The 19,724-nt window shown below is 37.0% G+C and overlaps 2 protein-coding genes across 2 annotated transcripts in view; one reads left to right on the top strand and one right to left on the bottom strand.

Moving 5' to 3' along the window:
• MCM9 (minichromosome maintenance 9 homologous recombination repair factor) overlaps positions 1 to 19,724 on the top strand; it is a 177,201-nt gene that overhangs the window by 57,523 nt on the left and 99,954 nt on the right. The gene's annotated exons all lie outside the window — the stretch shown is intronic.
• On the bottom strand, positions 195 to 19,196 carry ASF1A (anti-silencing function 1A histone chaperone). Its single transcript, XM_051997628.1, has 5 exons — positions 19,124 to 19,196; positions 15,638 to 16,375; positions 10,496 to 10,611; positions 5,601 to 5,777; positions 195 to 772 (listed from the first exon to the last, which is right to left on the bottom strand). The coding sequence occupies exons 2-5, from the start codon at positions 15,744 to 15,746 to the stop codon at positions 560 to 562; spliced, it is 615 nt and encodes a 204-aa protein (XP_051853588.1). The 5' UTR covers positions 15,747 to 16,375; positions 19,124 to 19,196; the 3' UTR covers positions 195 to 559.

Raw genomic sequence — 19,724 nt, 5'->3', positions numbered from 1 at the left:
ATGAGGGAAGTCGGTCATCCTTTGTAGAGGTTGGATTTCACATGGCCTGTTTTAAGGAATCAAACATAAGCTTTAAAATAAATGGAAATTTGCTTCCAAAAATCATACCTACTATGTGGCGTGAGAAAAGCAGACATAATAAGAAAGATATACTTTGTTTTCACTTTGGTTAAAATAAGCTTTGTTCCAACCTCTTATTAATGGCTGGTGAAACTAGTCTGCTTTATTCATCTTATCCAAAAGATTCATGTCATTTTATTTTTTTTTCCATTGTTGTGCTTAGAGTGTTATTACAGAGGAGAAGAAAATATAATATATATGCTTTAATCAGATTAGTTTTAGAGCAAATAAAATAACACATTAGAAAAAAAAGAATTACTTAAAAATAGTTGTATTTATATTCCACAATTTGATCAAATACTGGTTCTTATAAACTTTCTACAGGATGTTTTTAAAACAAATTTTTCACATTTTGTCTTGACTATGTACTTACGGAATTTCAGGGAAATAGTTCTGTTTGTTTTTATAGCTTAACATGTACTAAAGGGATGGCAGGTAGTCACATGCAGTCCATATGGGATTCTAACATGACATTTAATGAATTTTCTGATGTTGACCATCCCTTTGATGCTGAAGGCAATGCATCTGTTGAAAGAAGTGATTGTAGATTTGGATTACTGCTCTCTGTATCTTCCAGTTTTTCAGTATTGTCTTCCCAATTAATGTGGAATCTTGTGACCCTGGGATTAGATGCCAAAATATTCCTTTGAAGCTAGAAGTGAGGAAGGAAAAAGAAAATTTAGATGGTAAGGGCTAAATCACTTAGTACAGTGCAATTAAGCTCTTAATAAATAATCAGATAGTTAAGTGGAGAAGGGAGTGAAGCACTGGTCTTGGACTCCAGAGGACCCCAAGTTCAAATTCCACCTCAGATAGTCCTGGGCAAGTCATTCAACCTCTGTCTCAGTTTCCTCATTTATAAAAATTAGGAGTGATCACGATGATGACAATAATTACCCTCAGAGCTGTGAGGATCAAGTGAGATAATATAGGTATACCTTACATAAGGTTCATAGATAGTATGGATGTAAACTAAAAAGCACTTAGTCATTATTATGGTTATAAATTTGATATTTGTTCAGGGTAAATTGTAAAACATTGTAGATTTTAAAGATAAGGGGCCATGGCAAAGAAATAAAGGTGTAAATGGTTAGAAAGAATAGTTTTTGCAACCTGTTCAACATGTAAAGGACTGCTTGCCATCTGGGGGAAGGGGTGGAGGGAGGGGAAAAATCGGAACAGAAGTGAATGCAAGGGATAATGCTGTAAAAAATTACCCTGGCATGCATTCTATCAATAAAAAGTTATTTTAAAAAAAAAGAAAGAAAGAAAGAAAGAATAGTTTTTTGTAATGAATTCAGCAATTTATAGGAGTAAGTGGAAGGAAAATTAACTTTAAAAACTTGAGGGAGAAGGCATGGGAGAGCACAGATGGTTCAGATGATGAAATTAAGGCCATTTTATTTTACCTGTTCCATAGGTGAAATAGCTATGTGAGAACTAGTATAGCTTCAAAGAAAAAAATTTAAAACTCAGTTAAATGATCATCTGATAAAAATAGATATATTGCAGATCAAGGAAAGATTTCTTTTTTCAAAAGTTTTATCTAACCTCAAAGTAATGTTCTAGTACTTTTTAGAAACAGGAGTAGTAAATGACTACTTTTTCTGTAGTCTATCCATTAAGAATTCATTAAGTTCATTAATTAAGTTCTTACTACCTGTAAGGTTCAAGAGTGATTTCATTTCACTATTCATTCAACTCTCTAAAAGGTCAATTACAATACTTCACTTCCAAGCTTCCTTAGGTAATAAATGTTGTCATGTTGAAACTATTTCCTTTCTTAAATTCAGAATTAGCAGACAATAAAGCTAGCAATGGTCTCTGCCTTATCTTTTTAAAATGCTTTAAATTCACATGTACTAGAATTATAAAGAGCAGATAAATTTTCAAAATGTTCTTCCTAGTTTGGAATTTCATGCTGTTAATTAAGGAAAATATGTACATCAGAGCTAGAATTATGATATCAGCAACTTCCATGTTGTTCCACCATCTGCCTCTCTCATTAGTGGTCTCTCAGCCATTAAATAGTAGAACATTTTTTTGGGGGAGGGAGGAGAGAAACTTGTACATTTTTTTGTATCATCCTTTGTAAAAGGAAAGGAAAGTTATACAAACTTTAACCTATAGACCAGGTTTGGGGAATTGTTGGAAGTCTGAAACAGACTAGCAACTCCTCTGCAACTTGGAGACTGTAAAAGTCGTCTGAGATAAAGATGAAGACTTGTTCACAAAACTTGAACCCCCTTTTTAGTGATTAGAAGGCATTTTATCCACATTACTGCATGCTTTCTTTCATGAATAATATATATAAATATAACTAAATAAATTAAATTTCATTAAGTCCCACCCATCTCTTAAAAAAAAAAAATGGGTCCATTTGATAGGTGGGCTTTCTTTACCTTATACTTCTGGGAACCAGGCCTAATTAAACTAAATTTCATTAAATCCCAGCCACCTCCTAATGATGATAATTCTTCTCCCTCCTGACTCCAACCCTTGTTCCCTCTGTTCTGGTTTTATCTTACTCAGAACCAAGCCTTTATGCCCATTCCAGGCAGGCTCTCTCTAAAACATGTTACGTATCACTATCCACCTGCTTTTCAGCTCCTCATTATCTTCCCTCATTAGAATGTGAGATCCTTGTGGGCAGGGACTGTTATGTGCCTATATGTGTCTCAAATGCTCGACATGCGCTGGCCCGTGGTTCAATGCTTAATTTGTCTATCTAATGTAAATAACTGTACTAATGTGAGAAAGAAAAAACATTGCTTTATTCAGATGGATGAATTCCATTGCTGTGTATTTCCTATGGATTGGTTTGGCAGGTTTGCTCACATAGTCGACCTCACTTTATTTATACTCACTAAAAATATTACTAGTTAAACTCAATACAGTTTATTTCATAATATTCCATCAGAGTAAATTAAGGAAAAGCACAGGAAGTCTCTCCCAGGTCTGCCATTAACTATCCTGTGTGACACATCAGATAAGTTAAACACATTGAATTTCAATTTCTTCATTCTTAAAATGAGTACAATTGGGCTAGATCTAGGTAAGCCAATTTTTTGAAAACTGATACAACTCTCATTTATACAATCATTTTGTCCTTTCACACCGAGGGGAAACATAAGATTTTCTTACCTATGTAATAAAGAAAAGCAAATAAAAATTAAGAATTGTTAATAGTTAAGATTAATTAAAGTAAAATTTCTTTTAAAAAGAGGCAAAAGACATTAAACAAATTTGTTTCAATCAGACTCAAGGCCCAATGTTCCTCATCTTGGTCCTTATTTCCTCATTCTTTTGCCTAAACCAAAAGGATAAGCACATACAAAAATAAGAATAATTCTTAGTTCTTCAAAAAAACAAACAAAAAACAGCCATCCCTCACAAAGGAAGACTTTATTAAATTCTGGATTTTAGAACTTTGCTCTGTCTTTCCTTTATAATTAGTTTTAATAGGGGAGTGCATTATATTTTTAACTTTATATAGGTTGGTCATTTTATTAAATGCACTGTTTATTCAAGGTACAATATGAGTAAAAACTTTGATAATTAAGATTTTTACCATGAATCTAAAAGAATGGAGTTCTAATGCATAGTTTCAGGTTGTGACAAATAAACCCACAATTGTAGGTGATAAGGTTAGGTTAAATACAATGTCAGTTGAGACAGAATTCTTTTCAAATCTACAAGAGGCTTCAGAACAGAGATCTGCTTGATGATTTCTCTTTGTCTCCAGCAATATACTCACAAAGCTCTAAGCCAGAAGCAGAAATGAGCAGTTGCAGGAGCCAGAAAAAACTAAGTGAAGATATAAAAAGAGTGGATCAAAGTCATTTCATCCCCATCTCCATTTGTGGTCCCTGATATTGGGAAGTACTTATCTCAAAAGTATGGGTACCTTCCATGTCTTCCCAATCTACATGGATCCTGAGTCCTTTCAGAGGCCTTCCTGTTGTGTAGCTCTCAACAGTCATCAGATGACACAATCATTAATTTCCTTTTATTTAATATATGAGGAAACCAAGACTCAAGAGGCTGTGACATGCTTAAAGCACACAATAATCATCTATGTGCTGTTTGAACCCAGATCCGCTGACCCCAGAGGCCTTCCACTGCATCACACTCTTGTCCATCTATGATTTCTCATTTTAACTGATCTCCCCTAAATCTATGCATGTTCATGATGATGTTTTATGTAAAAACATTTCCTATAAATGCATTACTGGTAAAACATTGCAGCTTATACATACACATCATAATTCTCTCTTCATTGCTCTTTGTTTCACCTAAATTTTTGATTTTTCTAAATCCAAGATGTAATAATTGTTAGCCCTTAGAACTTTGATATTAGAGAGACCATTTAGTCCAGTCCCTTCATTGAAAGGTGAGAATCCCAGGGCTTAGAAATTCATATACCCAAAGTCCCACAGATATTAAGTAGAAGAGTTCAAATTTGAACCCAGGTTTCCAAATTCAAATCTGGTACTCATTACAACAAAACTGTTAAAAGGTGACCTAGTATAGTAATGAATGCCTAAAATGCCCCAAAACTCCCAGATATAATCCCAAAACAAAAAACTGGGGAAAAAATTTATAGAGGGGTTGAACTAAATACTCTAAGATCTCTCATACTCTAAAAATTACTTGCTCATTAAGAGCTCTGGAATATAAAGTCATGGCTCTTAGATAAATTTTTCTTCTATAATTTAAACTACTGATTTTCATCCCTGCATGAAATAATAAATCAAATTACATTGTTTGGAGTGTGTAAAAACAAAACAGGAAAATCATTGGGAGAAAAAAATAGTTAAGTGTGTTTACATAATGCACTGAATTTGATTGCTCATCTAAAGAAGGGAGCACATGCACATATACACATGAGTTTTGAAGAAGGGGGTAGTTAGAGCCATAGAACCCCTAAAACAAAAATCAATTATTTCAGGATTCTTTATTATGAAGAACATTAATCAACTTATCCCCTTGGGTACATAGCATTATCAAGTCAGTTTAAACTAACAACCTCACCTGTTTCAGATAGATATTATTGCTAGCAGGCAACAATGCTATGAATATAGGGAAAGGTTATTAAAAGCTTTGAAATGAAAATGCTGGATAGGTAAATGCCCTCCTAAAGGCCACAGGTCTAATTTAGTTAGCTGAGCCAAGAGAGAGGTATAGTTGCCTTTGTTTTAGGATCTCAAAAGCATATTCAAACATTAATTACCAAAGCTTCATAAGGAAAAATAATAATTACAGTCATCATGAATTATGCAGTTAGACTTCAATTATGAACTAGCACCAAAACTTCAGAATCTGACTCATAACCATTTCTTACTTAGTTCCCCACTTATTTCAAAAGCCACACACATGATGTAATATAAATTGCTGCTTTCCAGAAGTCAGTTTTTGTCACCTTTGAATTATGTAGTAAAAGTAAATTAATTAAAAGATAAGCTTGAAATGTTGCTTACCTTAGAAAAGTCTGGTTTTACTGGTGGATTTTCCCTTAATTCTGTCTCCGTATATTCATTATTTACATAGTAGCCAACTCTAATAAATTCTTGACCTCGATAGGTACATGTAATTAGCACAACTGTTACACCTACTGCATCTGCATCTGGAATAAGTCCTGGATTTGGTGCATCGGCCTAGAATGATTAAAAAAGAAGGTGGAGAAGAAAGGTTAACTGCAGGCAAGATGAGGATTTTAGTTACCTTGAGCACCATCAGATGAAGATAGAGCAGTAAGATCTAGAATATATTTGCAATCGTGCTGTGAAGGCAAATGTTTATTTTTGAACCAGATAGCTAGAAGGAGTTCATGTGCCTCCTGTGGTGCACCTCTGGTACTCATGGATCCTTGAAGGCATTATTGTATCTAGGGTAAGTTGTCATTCTTCCTCCATTTTTTAGTTTTTAAATGTATTTGGTAACATCCAAAGGATTTATGTTACATTAGCTAAATGAACAACTAAAAATAAAAGTTACCAAAATCATTGATTTGATTATCCAGAAACACACCCTGATCATCTGTGTATCATTTATCCCACCAATTTCCTCTATCACCCAGCATCCTCTCATTCAACTCCCACTACCTGAAATCCTTTTACTGGTCTAGACAGAAAACTGAAAGCAATTAAACGGACTAATATCTCAGGATCATCTTTAAAAAGGACTAACACATTAATTCCCAAAACACATTATGCATCTACTGTTGTGCCCAGCTTGACTATATGTAAGTACACATATAAGAACAATACAAAGCAAGATGTAATCCAAATGCCAAACTGATATCCAAACCCACAAAAATTCAGTATAAAAGACTAATTTGGGGCTAGTAAAGGAATGTTTCACAAAGAGCTAAGTGAGTTGGATAGAAAAAGCTGGGAAAAAAGCATGTGAAGACAATGTGGGAGTGGATGGGGAGGGGGAGAGTTGGTCCCCCAGAAGGTCCAGACAGGGAAATAAGTACAGCATATGTGGAGATGATAGAGAGACTAGTGTCTAAAGTATACTGTACACTAGACAATGAGAAATAGAGTTGAATGGGTTCGGTGGGGTCGATTTATTTAGAAGACCTAGAACACCACACAAAGAAATCTGAACTTGATTTTCTGTGTTACTGAGGAATATATAGTTTAGTAAATTAGCAGGCAATCAGGATCATAAAGAAGCATCTTATGGTCACAACAATTATTGCAACCCAGTATATATATATACAGTTGTGTCTCTGTTGGGCATTTCCAATTTGATCATCAGTAACAAACAAATCTCAAGTGACTATGTTTAAGACATAGTGTGCTAAGAATACAGTTATCAATACATTCCCCTTACTCTAAAGAAGTTTATACTGTAGAAGGAGTGGAGCTCTACTGAGTTTCTACAAAACAAGTCTCTGGATTGAATCTGAATGCTAGAACCTAAAGGTATCTTAGAAAACATCTAGTTTGGGGGTCCTTAACCTTTTTAATGTCATAGACCCATTTGACAGTCTGATGAAACCCAGGGACTCATTTTTCCCCCAGAATGTTTTTAAATTCATAAAGCTTGTTTTTCAAAGCAAGTTCACAGAACCCAAGTTAAGCAACCTTAATCTAGGTTCAACTCTTCTTCTCAACTATTTTTTTTAAAGAAGATTAAGAAATCAAGACCTAAAGAGAAAAGTAGTTCAGCTCCATTCACTCTAGGAGTTCTCCAATTTTCCCATGCTCCCTCCATCCTCTATCCCTATTAATAATATGCAGTCTGGTGCTCCTTTACAAGTGAAACTTGCCTCTCTGATTTACTCCTGGTATTTAAGTCCCTAGCAGAAATGGGACAGGTATTCACATGTGTTTGTGTGTATTCCACAAGTTTTCTGAAAAGAAGAAATTTTGAAGCAGGATTGGGAAGGGGAGATGGCCTCCTTTTGACCTGGAAGTTCAACTATTCAAGTAGGCTGACTTGGGGAAGTTTTTGAAGATTGCCCACCTGATTGGGAGTAGGGACAGTAAAGGAAGACAACCTGTTGTGAACAGGGAAGTCACTTCCTTCTCTTTTGTTTTCCATGACCAAATTGATTCTGGACCTTCCTACAGAATGCATTTGGATATTTAGATTGGATATGGCTGGTTGGAAGAGCTGTAGTCTCTTTGGTTAGTCAGAATGCACATGTCTATGTATGGTTTATTTAGGGGTCTTGAGACATTTTACTCCAGGTATCATTGGCCAAATGTTTGATCTTCTTGCCAACCACTTTAAATGAAAGACTCTTCAATCTGGAAGGGGTCTCAGAAATCATTTAAAACAATCGCTTCATTTTAAAGGAAAGAGACCAAAGCCCAGAGACAAGTGACCTGGTCAGGGTCATATCATGATCATGGCAAATCAGGATTAGGACCCCAGGTCTCCTTACTCTAAGTCTAGGGCTCTTTCCGCAGTGCTCAGTTGTCTCATATTTTTAAAGAAAATTTAAAAAAAAATCCCTTAAGTATATGCTAGCAAACCAAGAAGTGATAGAAAATCAAAAGTACTCCTGAAGCTGACCTCTACTGGGAAAATTCTGACTTTACCCTGTCATTAAAACATCTAAGTTAATATATTGGTGAGTTTGTTAAATGCACAAATTTAAAACATGATCTAATTATCTATTCTTTTCAGCTCCACATTCTAAAAATCTAAGTTTTCAGATACATTTGTCATTCCTGAAGCACTCAAGTCATAACTTGAGGGTGTCTTTAATAGCACAGTGCATCCCAAAATTCTTAGTGCCATTTTACTCTTGTAGCAATACTGGACAGAGAACCATCCCTTAAGCTAGAAACACCTGGATTCAAAACATGCCTTTGACACAAACTGACAAATAACAAGTTACCTAACGTTTCAGGTTCCTGGTGAACTCTCCAGTCAAGCCAAGAAGCATTTATCAAATACTTATTACATGCCACAGACTATGCTAAGACTATTCACTGCCAAGAAAGTGCCAATAAACATGTATTTCCTCACCTAGGATTTTGCTCTATCAATAAACTCAAAGGCCTAGTTCTTTTCCCTATTCTAAAATACAAAAGAAAAGTTTCAATTTTGTTGAACTCACAAAGCAAAAATCATCAACAATTATTTATGCATCCTTACATTAATACATGATTGCATAGTCTAACAAACTATTTATTACTTTAAAATAAAATAGAAAAAGCAATAGGTAGCTTCCTATTTTAGCATGGGTCAGAGGCAGTCTTTGCCAAATCACGAATCCTCTATAGACTACATGGCTCACTTCATGGATCAGAGCTAATTCTACTTCTTGACAAATAAAAACTTCAGGGAGGACTTTGCAAAGCTGAAAAAGAAAGAAAATAGCTTTCCAGGTATTTAAAGATTCTATCAAAGTAAGTTCCAACTGCCCACGCAGTCTTAGGAAAATCTTTAAATCATAGGAAATAGGACAAATACTTCCCCCTTTAATGGAATCACCTTTTTCTATTCATGTATTTGTTGAGGTTTTCATAATTCTTTCTCGGCTGCCCTTTCACAACACCACCTACCATATGTATTATAATGCCATCCATCTGTGAAGAAGTGAGGAGGGGTGGGCAATGTAAGGGGAAGACTAGTATAAAGAATGGTGAAGAAAAAAATCTTCATATTCTTCTAAATTAAAGATTCAAAATACTAATTTATGCCTGGAGTTTGCACAATTTGTTAAGAGACATCAAGATATAAAGTCAAGTGTTAAAAATCTCTTATTTGGTTTTACTTTGAGAATTTCACACTACTATTCCCCTCTACTGCTCGGGATAATTGAGAGCTGACTGAATTGTTCTGCCTGGTTAAACTGTCATAGGTCAAAGCAAGTATTTATGCAAAGGAAGTGCTAAGTCAGAGGGTGTGACTTATTTTTGAATAGGAATACAGAAGAACTCATTCACCATATGTGGCTTTTTTTCCTGCCTCTGTTCAATGTTGAAAAATAACTGAAGGTGTTAACCATTCAAAAACATGGTCCTGTGTCAGTTAGAGGGAAGATTGGTTGATGCCAGTAAGTGATTAGCAAAGACCAATATGTGGTATTCTCAGCTCACAAAAATTAAATACTAGTAAAGTGATTATTCCTAGTGCTGATAGAATTGGGGATGGTTAAAAAGAACAATGAGAAGATGTGCTAGGAAACTTGAATATAAGGCCCCTCAAAAGTTATTTGCTTGATGTACAGTCTCACACCTCTTCTACTTTCCACAGCCCAACAAGACCTATATACTTTGCTACATACCTTATTTTAAAATTAAAAAACCTCTATCAAAGTCCATCATATATATAATATAACTCTTGCCATTCCCAATAAGACTTAATATATGTTAATGATGCTTAAAGTAAGGTCAGCAGAAAGTTAGTGGTGGTCAATAAGCATCATCTAAGGATTATTCCATAAACTGTTCTAACTTTTTGTCATTTTCAAGTTGATAATATAACAATGTGCATATTTTTGTTTCTGGTGTAAATCAATCACACTTAATAAGAATATTCTTCATTGGTGCCTTTTTAACTGACACAAAGGTTCTGTAATACAACAGGAGGGTAACTTCTAAAAACATTCCTCCATAATAAAAGTCAAGTATTTTGTAGTCTCAGGCAAAAGCAGACATAGCCTGTTTGTCTCAGTTTCCCCATCTATAAAATGGGAATAATAGAATCTATCTTGCAGTGCAAATGAGATAACAATTCTAAAGCACTTAGCAAAGTGCTTGGCACATAATAAGTGCTACAAAAATGTTAGCTATTATTTTTAGTTATTATTTATGGAAGTATTGTGTTAAAAGTGAAAGATTTTACAAATACAAAATAGACTTTCCAGTAACTTATTGGTACAAACATTTAACAGTAATCTTACCTGAAATACAAACATATGCCTTCCTGCAGGAACAGGGCCCACTAAAACAGAGTCTAAAACTTGGTCGTATTCTTCACTTTCTGCTGAACCCACATAGATAATTTTCCATTCCAAGTCTAGAGTTAAAGACCAATACACATTATTTTACACTCAAGATTATAACACTGATTAATTCCAATACCCCCTTTAATATCCACTGGTTTATATCTGTTGTCCCTAAATCCACCTCACCATAGAAGAAGATCCAAAAAGGATTCTTAGTTTCCTGGGGAACCTAATCCTCTCCATCCCCTGCTCCTCCTAAAAAATTTCTCACTTAAGAGAGTCAATCCTTAAGACAAAGAGTAAAAAAAGAAAGGGGGGAAATGGCAATTCAGCAAAACAAACATCAACCAACTTTTATATTTTCCATACCAATAATTTGGCAGCTGTCCACTTCAGCTCTAATAAACTATCTTTGCCTTTATTCATTCACTCAACAAACATTAATTGCCTACTGTGCACACTGAAAAGATAAGGACTTTTAAAAATGACTCCTGCCTGCTCCAGAGAAGCTTACTAGAAAACTCTACTAAGGAACCATTTATCTCAACCAACCTATTGGTACAATTAATGTTTTCTTTTAACACTCTATAGGTAAAATTTATCCTTTGTGTCAAAATAATAAATCCTAAGAAATGAGGCATGTTTGTGTGGGTGGAGCTCAATGGGACATGCTTATTTGGGATAACCAACCCCACTGGCACTGTCTCTACTACTTATTTAGACAATGTCTCATCTTCTCAACTACACTGAAATATTCTTGAGGGATTGATTCATTTAACAAACATTTATTGAGCATTCAAGGCACACTGCTATATACACAAACATTTATTGATGATGATTCATATTAATAGCAGGGATCTAGCTGGTTGAACGGCTCTTTTTCCTTTGACATGTTTTAGAAAACTCCATTCTTCTTTGTGTAATGAAATTTCCTTACTTTAATACAGTCAATTTTCTATTTCTTTTTTCTCAGATAAGCACATGATACATCCACATAAGTATTCTTGTAATAATGAAGATTTTTAAAAATGTTAAACATGTGTATAAAATAACATAATAGACAAAGGGCTAGCAGCACTAACAGTTTCGTAGCAAATTTATATTATCTTGGCTCAAATAGATTTTTGTGGCTATCCACCTGTATTATTAGGTAGCATAATAACTACTGCATCTAAATGGGGGAAATGAACCACAAGAGAACATGGGTTCAGTATAGGAGAAAGGAATATAGTAGAGCTAAGAACATATCTCTTCTCCTTGGTTTTGTGTAGAACTGAAGAAAACCTCAATTATCAAATGGAATATTCATTGATTGGAGATTTGTGTTGTATGTGAATTTACATGCCTGTTTAGATATTTGCTGTTTCTGTTGAGTTAAACAAGGAATATATTTGAATTTATGAAATAGCTTCTTAAATAATTTATCTTTAAGAAAAATCATTTATTTCACTTTACCTTTGTATTCTGAATAGTGGTTTTATTTTCATTATTTGTATTTGTTTTTAAAAGTTTTCAATCGGATGTTTTATTTGTAGGAAATATTTCCCAGTTGGTTTTGAGAACCATATCAATATAGTAACAATCTATAGAACACAAAAATGCATGAGGGAAGATTTTTTTGGGTCCAAAGTCTACTAACTACTGCCATGTTCCCTTTCCTTACTTCTTGAGTTACCCACCCCCTTTACTAACACTCTTTTATTTGGTCAGAATATTCAAAAGGCTTGTCCAGGCCATTGTTCTGGAACTGTATTCTATCATGCCCAAAAAGACTGTCCACCTATAACATTAGGTGTTGCATCCAAATGTAGAAGACCTAGAAGTAGGGTTGGAGTAAGAGGACCCAATTCAAATTTTAATCTATGTATGCTCTTGCCCAAGTCATTTAGCTTCTTTGGGCTTCAATTTCCTCATCTAGAAAATGTAGGGCTTAGATTGGATGGTGTCTAAGGTCCTTTTAGCTATAAATCCTATGATTGTAGGAATACATGTTTAAAATATAGCTACTGTTTTTTTTAAACAGGCATTTATTAAAACACTCACTTTGTGCCAGATACTGTATTTGACAAATGTTCTCTCTTTTGATCCTCACAACAAGGGTGAGAGATAGGAGCTTTTATGGTCCCCATTTTTACAGTTGAGTGATTTGCTCAGTGTCATATGGCTGAATGTCTGAGGCCACATTTGAATTCAGATTTTCTTGACTGCAGGCCCATCGACCTATCCCTGGATCCACTCTCACAGCATCCCATAACAGCTGATAATTATAACTTACTTTAAAAGAAAAACTTTAAAAAACAATAATAAAAATTTTTTTGAGGTTGTTAAACACAGAATAAAAAGTGAATCAGATTGTACTGGCCCCAATGTGGAACTCACATTATTAAAAGTACCCGTTGAATACACTCAATTCCTTTAAACTACTTGGCCTTAGGTGAAACACTCAAGTGGACCATTTTTTCAAAAAAACTCCTTGGTACCTTGGGGGTAGGAGGTAGTTGGTGGTTATGACTCGGCTCAAATGTTATTCAGGGAAATGATACATCTTAAGTGATAGTTGGTATATCTTTTGACACTCAACTCTGCAAATCCCAATACTATAACTGGTTTGTGAATGGATGTCAATTAATAGTTAAAATGTAGCTTTGCCTCTGTCATAGAGCAGCACTTTCACTATTCAATTTAAAACCATGGACCAAGAAAGGCTTTTCACCCATATCCTGAGCTCTTTTATTTCTTATTAGCTTTGAGACCTAAAATAGAAAGCACTCCCAAAAATATATTTATGACTTGGGGAACTCATAGTGAATTAGTAAGTAACACTTATTTCCCCTACTTTTGTTTAATCTATTCATTTAATGCTTAAGGTGGCTAAGAGGCTACAGCTGTCTAAAATGAACAAGGTGCTTTCAAATAATGAGAAAATAGAAATGTAATCCTGTATTTTGCTATTATTTAGCTTTATTTTATTTTACCTGTGTTAACTTAAAACTTGGTCCATTTCTTGATCTAAGTTCAAACAGCTGTGCACAAAGACTAAAACTAGTTTAAAAACACCAGGAAATGGCAGTTAATAATCAAGAAAAGATACTTTATGAAGTTTATTTGACAGCTGTCCATATGAGAAATTCAAAATAATTCCCAATTAAAATTTAGCACCTACAATACAGTAGCATCAGGGACAAATTTTACATTTTGTAAACTGAAGATTTCACAAAATTCAAGAGAACTTAAAAAAAATAATAATAAATCCTGAGATAAAGTTTATTCTATCTGAAATTCATTTATTCTATATGCCATACAGATGAAAATAAAGATTATGAAATTTTCATCTTTCAAAAATAAAATGTTTAAGTCTTTAAAATATAAGTTTACTATCATGACCTTGAATAAGTCACTTAACCTCTCTGGTTTCAGCTTCTTGATTTGTAAATCGAGTACACTGAATTAAATGAAAATTTTTAGGGATCCCTTCGGCCTCTAAATTCTATGATCTTAGTTTAGTACTTAAAACCTTCCCCTTCCCCTTATTTCTTTTTCTTAATATGTGTCTAAGTACAATTTTCATTTTTCATTTGTTGAAAGGGGCTTATCTTAATAGCATGTTAAACAAGTCCCTGAGCTTACTGGCACCCCAGATACCAACTGTGAAAGCTCTACCGCTTTTAACTAGGTTCTTAACAGATCTTCTTTCAAGCCCAAACATTAAGGTCCTATATTTAACATATTTTATTCATTTATGTCAGTTGTGTTCATTTTTTTACCCTCTGAAACACACAAGAAAATGTTTTCTCCTAAAGCTATTTTTTTTTAATTTCCAGAGTTAGAAGTAATAATAGTTAGCCTTGATAGCGCTTCAACGTTTGCAAAGAACTTTTCATTAGCATCCTGGAACCCCTCTTGTCCCTGGACATTCTCCTTGTAGCCAAGGCTGCTTGGAAGTGATTTCCTCTAGAGTCTCTCAAAAATTATTTGCAGTTGTCAGAGTCCCTGGGGAAGGCAGCTTGGCACCCTGCCCTCTCCCGGGGTTGGTAGGGGCGGGGGGCGGGTGTAAGAGCTCCGAAAGAAGGAGTGTGTGGATGCCTGAGTCTGTACCCGCCTCCCCACTTGATTCAGGAAGCCGGAGGAGGGCTGAAAAGCTTGCCCCGGCTTTTCCTGCCGGTTTAATTAGGCTAGGAGGAACAAGGGTCTCCGGGAATAAAGTAGTGCAACTTTAAAAGGAGTTCTGGCCTTTCCAAGTGGGAGTCGGGGAGGTGGGCAGGTGTTAAGAGTTACAGGCACTTAAAGCAAGCGGGGGGTTGCAAGCGGTGGAGCTAGCGACGCCAGGGGCTCGGAGCTCAATTTCCACTCTTTGGGTAAAAGATGGCTCCGTTTTCGAACTCTCCGGCGAGCACAGACACGCGCACACACCAGACTCAGCTCTTTTTAAAAAAATCTCATCTCCACTACCTTCCCCCCCACCCCCCAAGTCCCACGCCATGCAAATAGGAGGGCTCGTACCCTCTCCCGTCGCTGGTTTCTCCGCATTGGTTTCTCGGTCAAGCCAACTCCTTGTCTTGGAGCAAGCGAGGGGTCCAGAGGCTCACGGGGGGTGGCCTCAGGGCTCCTCTCTCCTCCCGTTAACCCTTCTCCCACACCCAGACAAAGCTGACAACATGGCTACCACCACTCAAACAAGTTACTTGCAACTTCAGCCCGGCTTTGCAAAAAGGCAGCACTGGGGATCTGGGGCGGCTTCCTCTCTCTCCTACTCGGTCTCCCCACTGGGGTGAAGGACACAATAGCAAAACGCACCGGCTTCAAGTTTCCCTCCAGCGGCAGCAGGGTCAGAAACAGCAGCCGCGCGCCCTGGCCAAAGCCCCGCCGGCCCCTCCGGAGCTGCAGGTCTGCAGCAGCGGGAACAGCAGCCCATCCTCCTCCTCCTCCTCCTCCTCGCTTCCCTCCCTCTCTCCCTTAGATGCAGCGGAGAATAAAACTGGGAAAGAGTGGAGGGAGAGAAGAAAAAATCCACCAGGCCTTGGGAAAGTTTTCGCGTAGAAAAACCTGCCCCTGAGCGCCCTGGGCTGAAGCCCCCCTGGCGGGACCCGACCTACTCACCTTCCGACAAATCCTCTATGCACTCAAACGTGATTTCGAACTGAAACGGGTTGTAGAAAGGAGAAGGATTGTCCAGCACTACTACATTGTTCACCTGAACCTTTGCCATATTTTGAGAGAGAGGGAGAGAAACCCCACACAAACAATAGGAATGGGGTGTTCTTGCAGCACAACCAAGTCCAACGTGTTCAGGCTGGGCGAAGCCCCCGCTCCAGCACCGGCCCCGGGCCAACGGCGGGCGGCGGCGACTTGGGAAACTTTTTGTTGTCTTTCCCTCCTCCTCGTCGTCGTCGTCGTCTTCTTTTTTTTATTTACACCGGGAAACAACTCCACAGTGTTTTTGCAGCTTTCCTATTTCACTCAACTACAGCCCATTCTGCTCGGTTAACTAGCAGCGTGGGCCCCGATTGGCTGCACGCTGAGCTCTGACCCTCCTCCTCCTCCAGCTCCTGCTCCGGGAGAGAGCAAGATGGGCTCCCTTCCCCTGAATGGGCTCAGAAAGGTTCGCGGCTGCTCCACCTGCTGGCGTAGACGAGGACAAAGGCGGAGAACAAAGTGAGCCGGGTGACAGCCTGGGAGGAACGCCGGGGAGGGCTCCTCCGGAGCCGAGCGGGGCAGAGCGGAGCGGGCGGGCGGGCGAGCGGGGGAGAGAGCCGAGGAGAGCCGGGAAGCCCCGCCCACGGGATTGTTTCCACGCTGTTCTCACGTAGGGTGTGTCAACCAGTAGTTACCGGGGATCTGGGAGGGGAGGGGATATAGGAGGAGAAGAGGGAGGGCAGGGGAGGGGGGGAAGGAGGAGAGAAGGGAGGAGAGAGAGAGGGCAGGGGAGGAGAAGAAGAGTGAGGAGGGAAAAGGGAAATCGAAGGAGGAGAGGGAAGAGCAGGGAAAGGGAGAAGAGGAGAGGGGAAAGCAGGACAGAGAAGGAAGAGGGAACGGGGAAGAGAGAATAGAGAAAGAGGGGAGGGGAAGGAAAGCAAAGAATGTTGACTTTCTTAATTTTGTTTTATGTTTAAAACTTATCAATGCTGTTTCTTCTCGGATTTAAGGTTTATTCTGAGTTCAGCAGATCAATGTATCCATAAACATTACAGAAGTAGTTATATTAGTATACGTGAACCATACACGAGAGAAGGTTCTTTGTGAATGCACATGATATTTTAGCAAACAAGATGCCTTCCTAACATGAGGTGTTGGAAATTCACCCCCATCCTCCACGTGGGCTAAGGTCTACAGATCTCCCACCTTCTAAAGTCTGAGCATCTAGGAGTTCCTACTTTTTTCATTTCATGGACTCCATTGACAGTGTGGTAAAGCCTATGGACTACTTTGCAGAAACAGGTTTTAAATGTCTAAAATAAAATACATACATAGCATGACAGAAGAATCCAAGTATTTTGAAATACAAAAAAAAAAAAAAAAATCCAGATTCACAGACCCCAAGTTAAGAATCCTCTCCAAATTTTTCCAGTTCTAGAAAGCCTTTCCTAAATTGAAAACTAGAGATATAAGGAGATTCACTAAAATGCTTTACAGAGTAGGGGAAAAAATAGTAAAAATTAGAAGGGGGGATGAAAGAGGAACATGAGGAAAAAAGAAGAGGAGTATGGAGAGAAAAGCAAAGCAGAAGGGACAGCATTGTCAGACTTCAGAAGTCATTCAAAATGTAAGATGCAAATTATTAGTAATTTTAGACATCTTTTTAGCACTCAGAAATATAGTCAAAGGTATCTCTGCATGCTGAAAGCCAACCCAATGAGGGAAAATGTTGATTTCATTTATAGCCCTTTGCTGCTAATATGGACTTAGGAAAGAAGATGCTCATAATATATTTTGTGAGTTTTTACAACTTTTAATTTATTAGCAGTTACTGATATAAAATGTAACAAAATGTGAAAATTAGTTTTAGTTTATTTCATTCATAAAACACCTATTTTAAAAAATAATTCCTGACACAAATTATCCAGCTCTCATTCAAATTAAAGTAAGATAAGCTCATCCATATTCTACTGGAAGCATGGTGGAAAATATTTTAGATTTAAAGTTACAAGACCCTGGGTTCTAGTGCTGATGCTGGAAGGACCCTGGATACTTAACTTCTCAACAATGCTAAGATGGTAAATTTGCCATGAAGGTGCCAAACTAGAAGTTCCCCCCACATATGGAATGCTCCGTATCAAGAAAATCATGGGTTTTCTTCTATATTCTCCATGAAATTAATGCATTAAAAAAGTATAGACCTTAGAAGCCATCTTGTGAAACTGTAAGGAAACTAATGATTCAAGAGCTGTTGAGACTTGCCCGTGGTCACATAAGTATTAAGTAACAAAGCCAAGATTCAAAGTTGGCTCTTTTGTCTCCAAAATTATACTTTCATACAAAACTTTCCACAGTAAGAAACTAGGTCATTCCTAAAACCCATTCTAACTTTGAAATCCTGGGGTATTTTCTTTGCAAAAATACTGTTTGAATTTAAATAGTTAATGTTCTTCATATTCACAAAGAATGATTTTGATAATCTTTGAAAGATTTTTTAGTTCAAAAGATCTGTCCTTTCATCTATATTTTTGCTTATCTCAGTCCTCACAACCTAGAAAGCAAGTTAGGTTAGGTTCCATTGGGTGCTTAGTAAAGATTGTGTCACTTACAAAGGAATTTAACAGCCATGTATAGAAATTGACCAAAATGGTTTCCTCATGTATGTTGATCAAAGTAATAAAACCAAATGGCTAGTGGTAGCTATATCTTGATGACAGACCCATGTCATCCTTTGTGTTGACAAGCAGACTAATGAGAAAAACTAAGACAAATGTAGAAGCTGCCCTCTATCAGAAAGATACCCTGGATATTTACTAACCTAAAATGTCCCTTTGCAAATAAATTTTTTTCTTATTGTAAATGTCTTAAGAATAAGTAAACAAAATTGTCAAAATATTGCAGTGACTCTAAGGAAAATTCTAAGATCATAGGATCTTATGGTAGAACTGGAAGAAATCTTAGAGATCATTTAAAATAGGGAATCTAATCTGGGGTCTGTGAACCCCTATCGATAGATATTGTGGTTGGGTGAACTTGGCAAGAAAAAAATTACACTTTAATTTTCGCTAACAGCTAACTGAAATGTATCATTTCCTTCAATTATTTAAAAATACTATTTAGAGAAGGGAATCCATAGACTTCACCAAAGTGCCAAAGGGTGCTTCATCACACACACACACACACACACACACACACACACACACACACACAGAGAAAATCCTTTTATCGATAATCTCGATTCCTTGACTACCCCTTCACTTCTCACATGAGGAAACTGAGACCCAGATTTAAATGTTCTGCCCAAAGTCAGAGCTTAAATTCAAATCCTCTGATAAAGCCAAGTGTTCCTTCTACTGGTACCATGCTTCCTCCCTACTGTTTTATAACTATAAAATTATAAGCTGGGTCAAAATGGAGTGAAATCCAACTCAAAGAATTTTGTAATCTTACCTTGGAAAAGAGCCTGGTCTTTATTAAGGCCAACTTGATGGGAAAGTCTACATTCTAAAGAAGTCTCATTAAGTCATAAAACACCATTATGATGCTTATGTAGGGTGGGGAGTGGGGAAAGCTGGCTTCCTTTGAGTAATGTCAGAATAGCTCAAATTTAGTTCAGTCCATTTCCTTCATTACTTCTCAGCTGGTGTGTTGTAAGGCACATTTCCTGTGTCTCTTGAAGGATCACACTGATTATTATAGTGAGCTGGCATTCTCCTAAACCAGCTCCTTACTGGCCCAGATTTTCTATTCTTTTTCTTAATTATCATTTGTTGTTGAGTCATTTTCGGTGATGTCTGACTCTTCCGGGACCTCATTTGGGATTTTCTTGGCAAAGATCTTGGAGTGGTTTGCCATTTCCTTCTCCAGTAAACTGAGGCAAACAGGATAAAGTGACTTACTCAAGGTCACACAGCTAGTAAGTGTCTGAGGTCATATTTGAATTCAGGTCTTCCTGAATACAGTCCTGTGCTCTATCTACTTCTCTACTTAGTTGCCCTAATTATCATAGGTTTAGGATTTCTAAGACCTAGCATTTCTTGAATTCTTAACT

Source organism: Antechinus flavipes, chromosome 4 (assembly GCF_016432865.1).
Source record: "Antechinus flavipes isolate AdamAnt ecotype Samford, QLD, Australia chromosome 4, AdamAnt_v2, whole genome shotgun sequence".
NCBI lineage: Eukaryota > Metazoa > Chordata > Mammalia > Dasyuromorphia > Dasyuridae > Antechinus > Antechinus flavipes.
This window is presented reverse-complemented; position numbering and strand designations above follow the sequence as displayed.

Excerpts from the sequence above, each read along its gene's own strand:
- ASF1A (XM_051997628.1), bottom strand. The coding sequence starts at position 15,746 with ATGGCAAAGGTTCAGGTGAACAATGTAGTAGTGCTGGACAATCCTTCT. Across the intron at positions 5,778-10,495 it reads GGCATATGTTTGTATTTCAG|GCCGATGCACCAAATCCAGG; the intron begins GTAAGATTACTG and ends TAATCATTCTAG. Across the intron at positions 773-5,600 it reads TAAAACCAGACTTTTCTAAG|CTTCAAAGGAATATTTTGGC; the intron begins GTAAGCAACATT and ends CCTCACTTCTAG.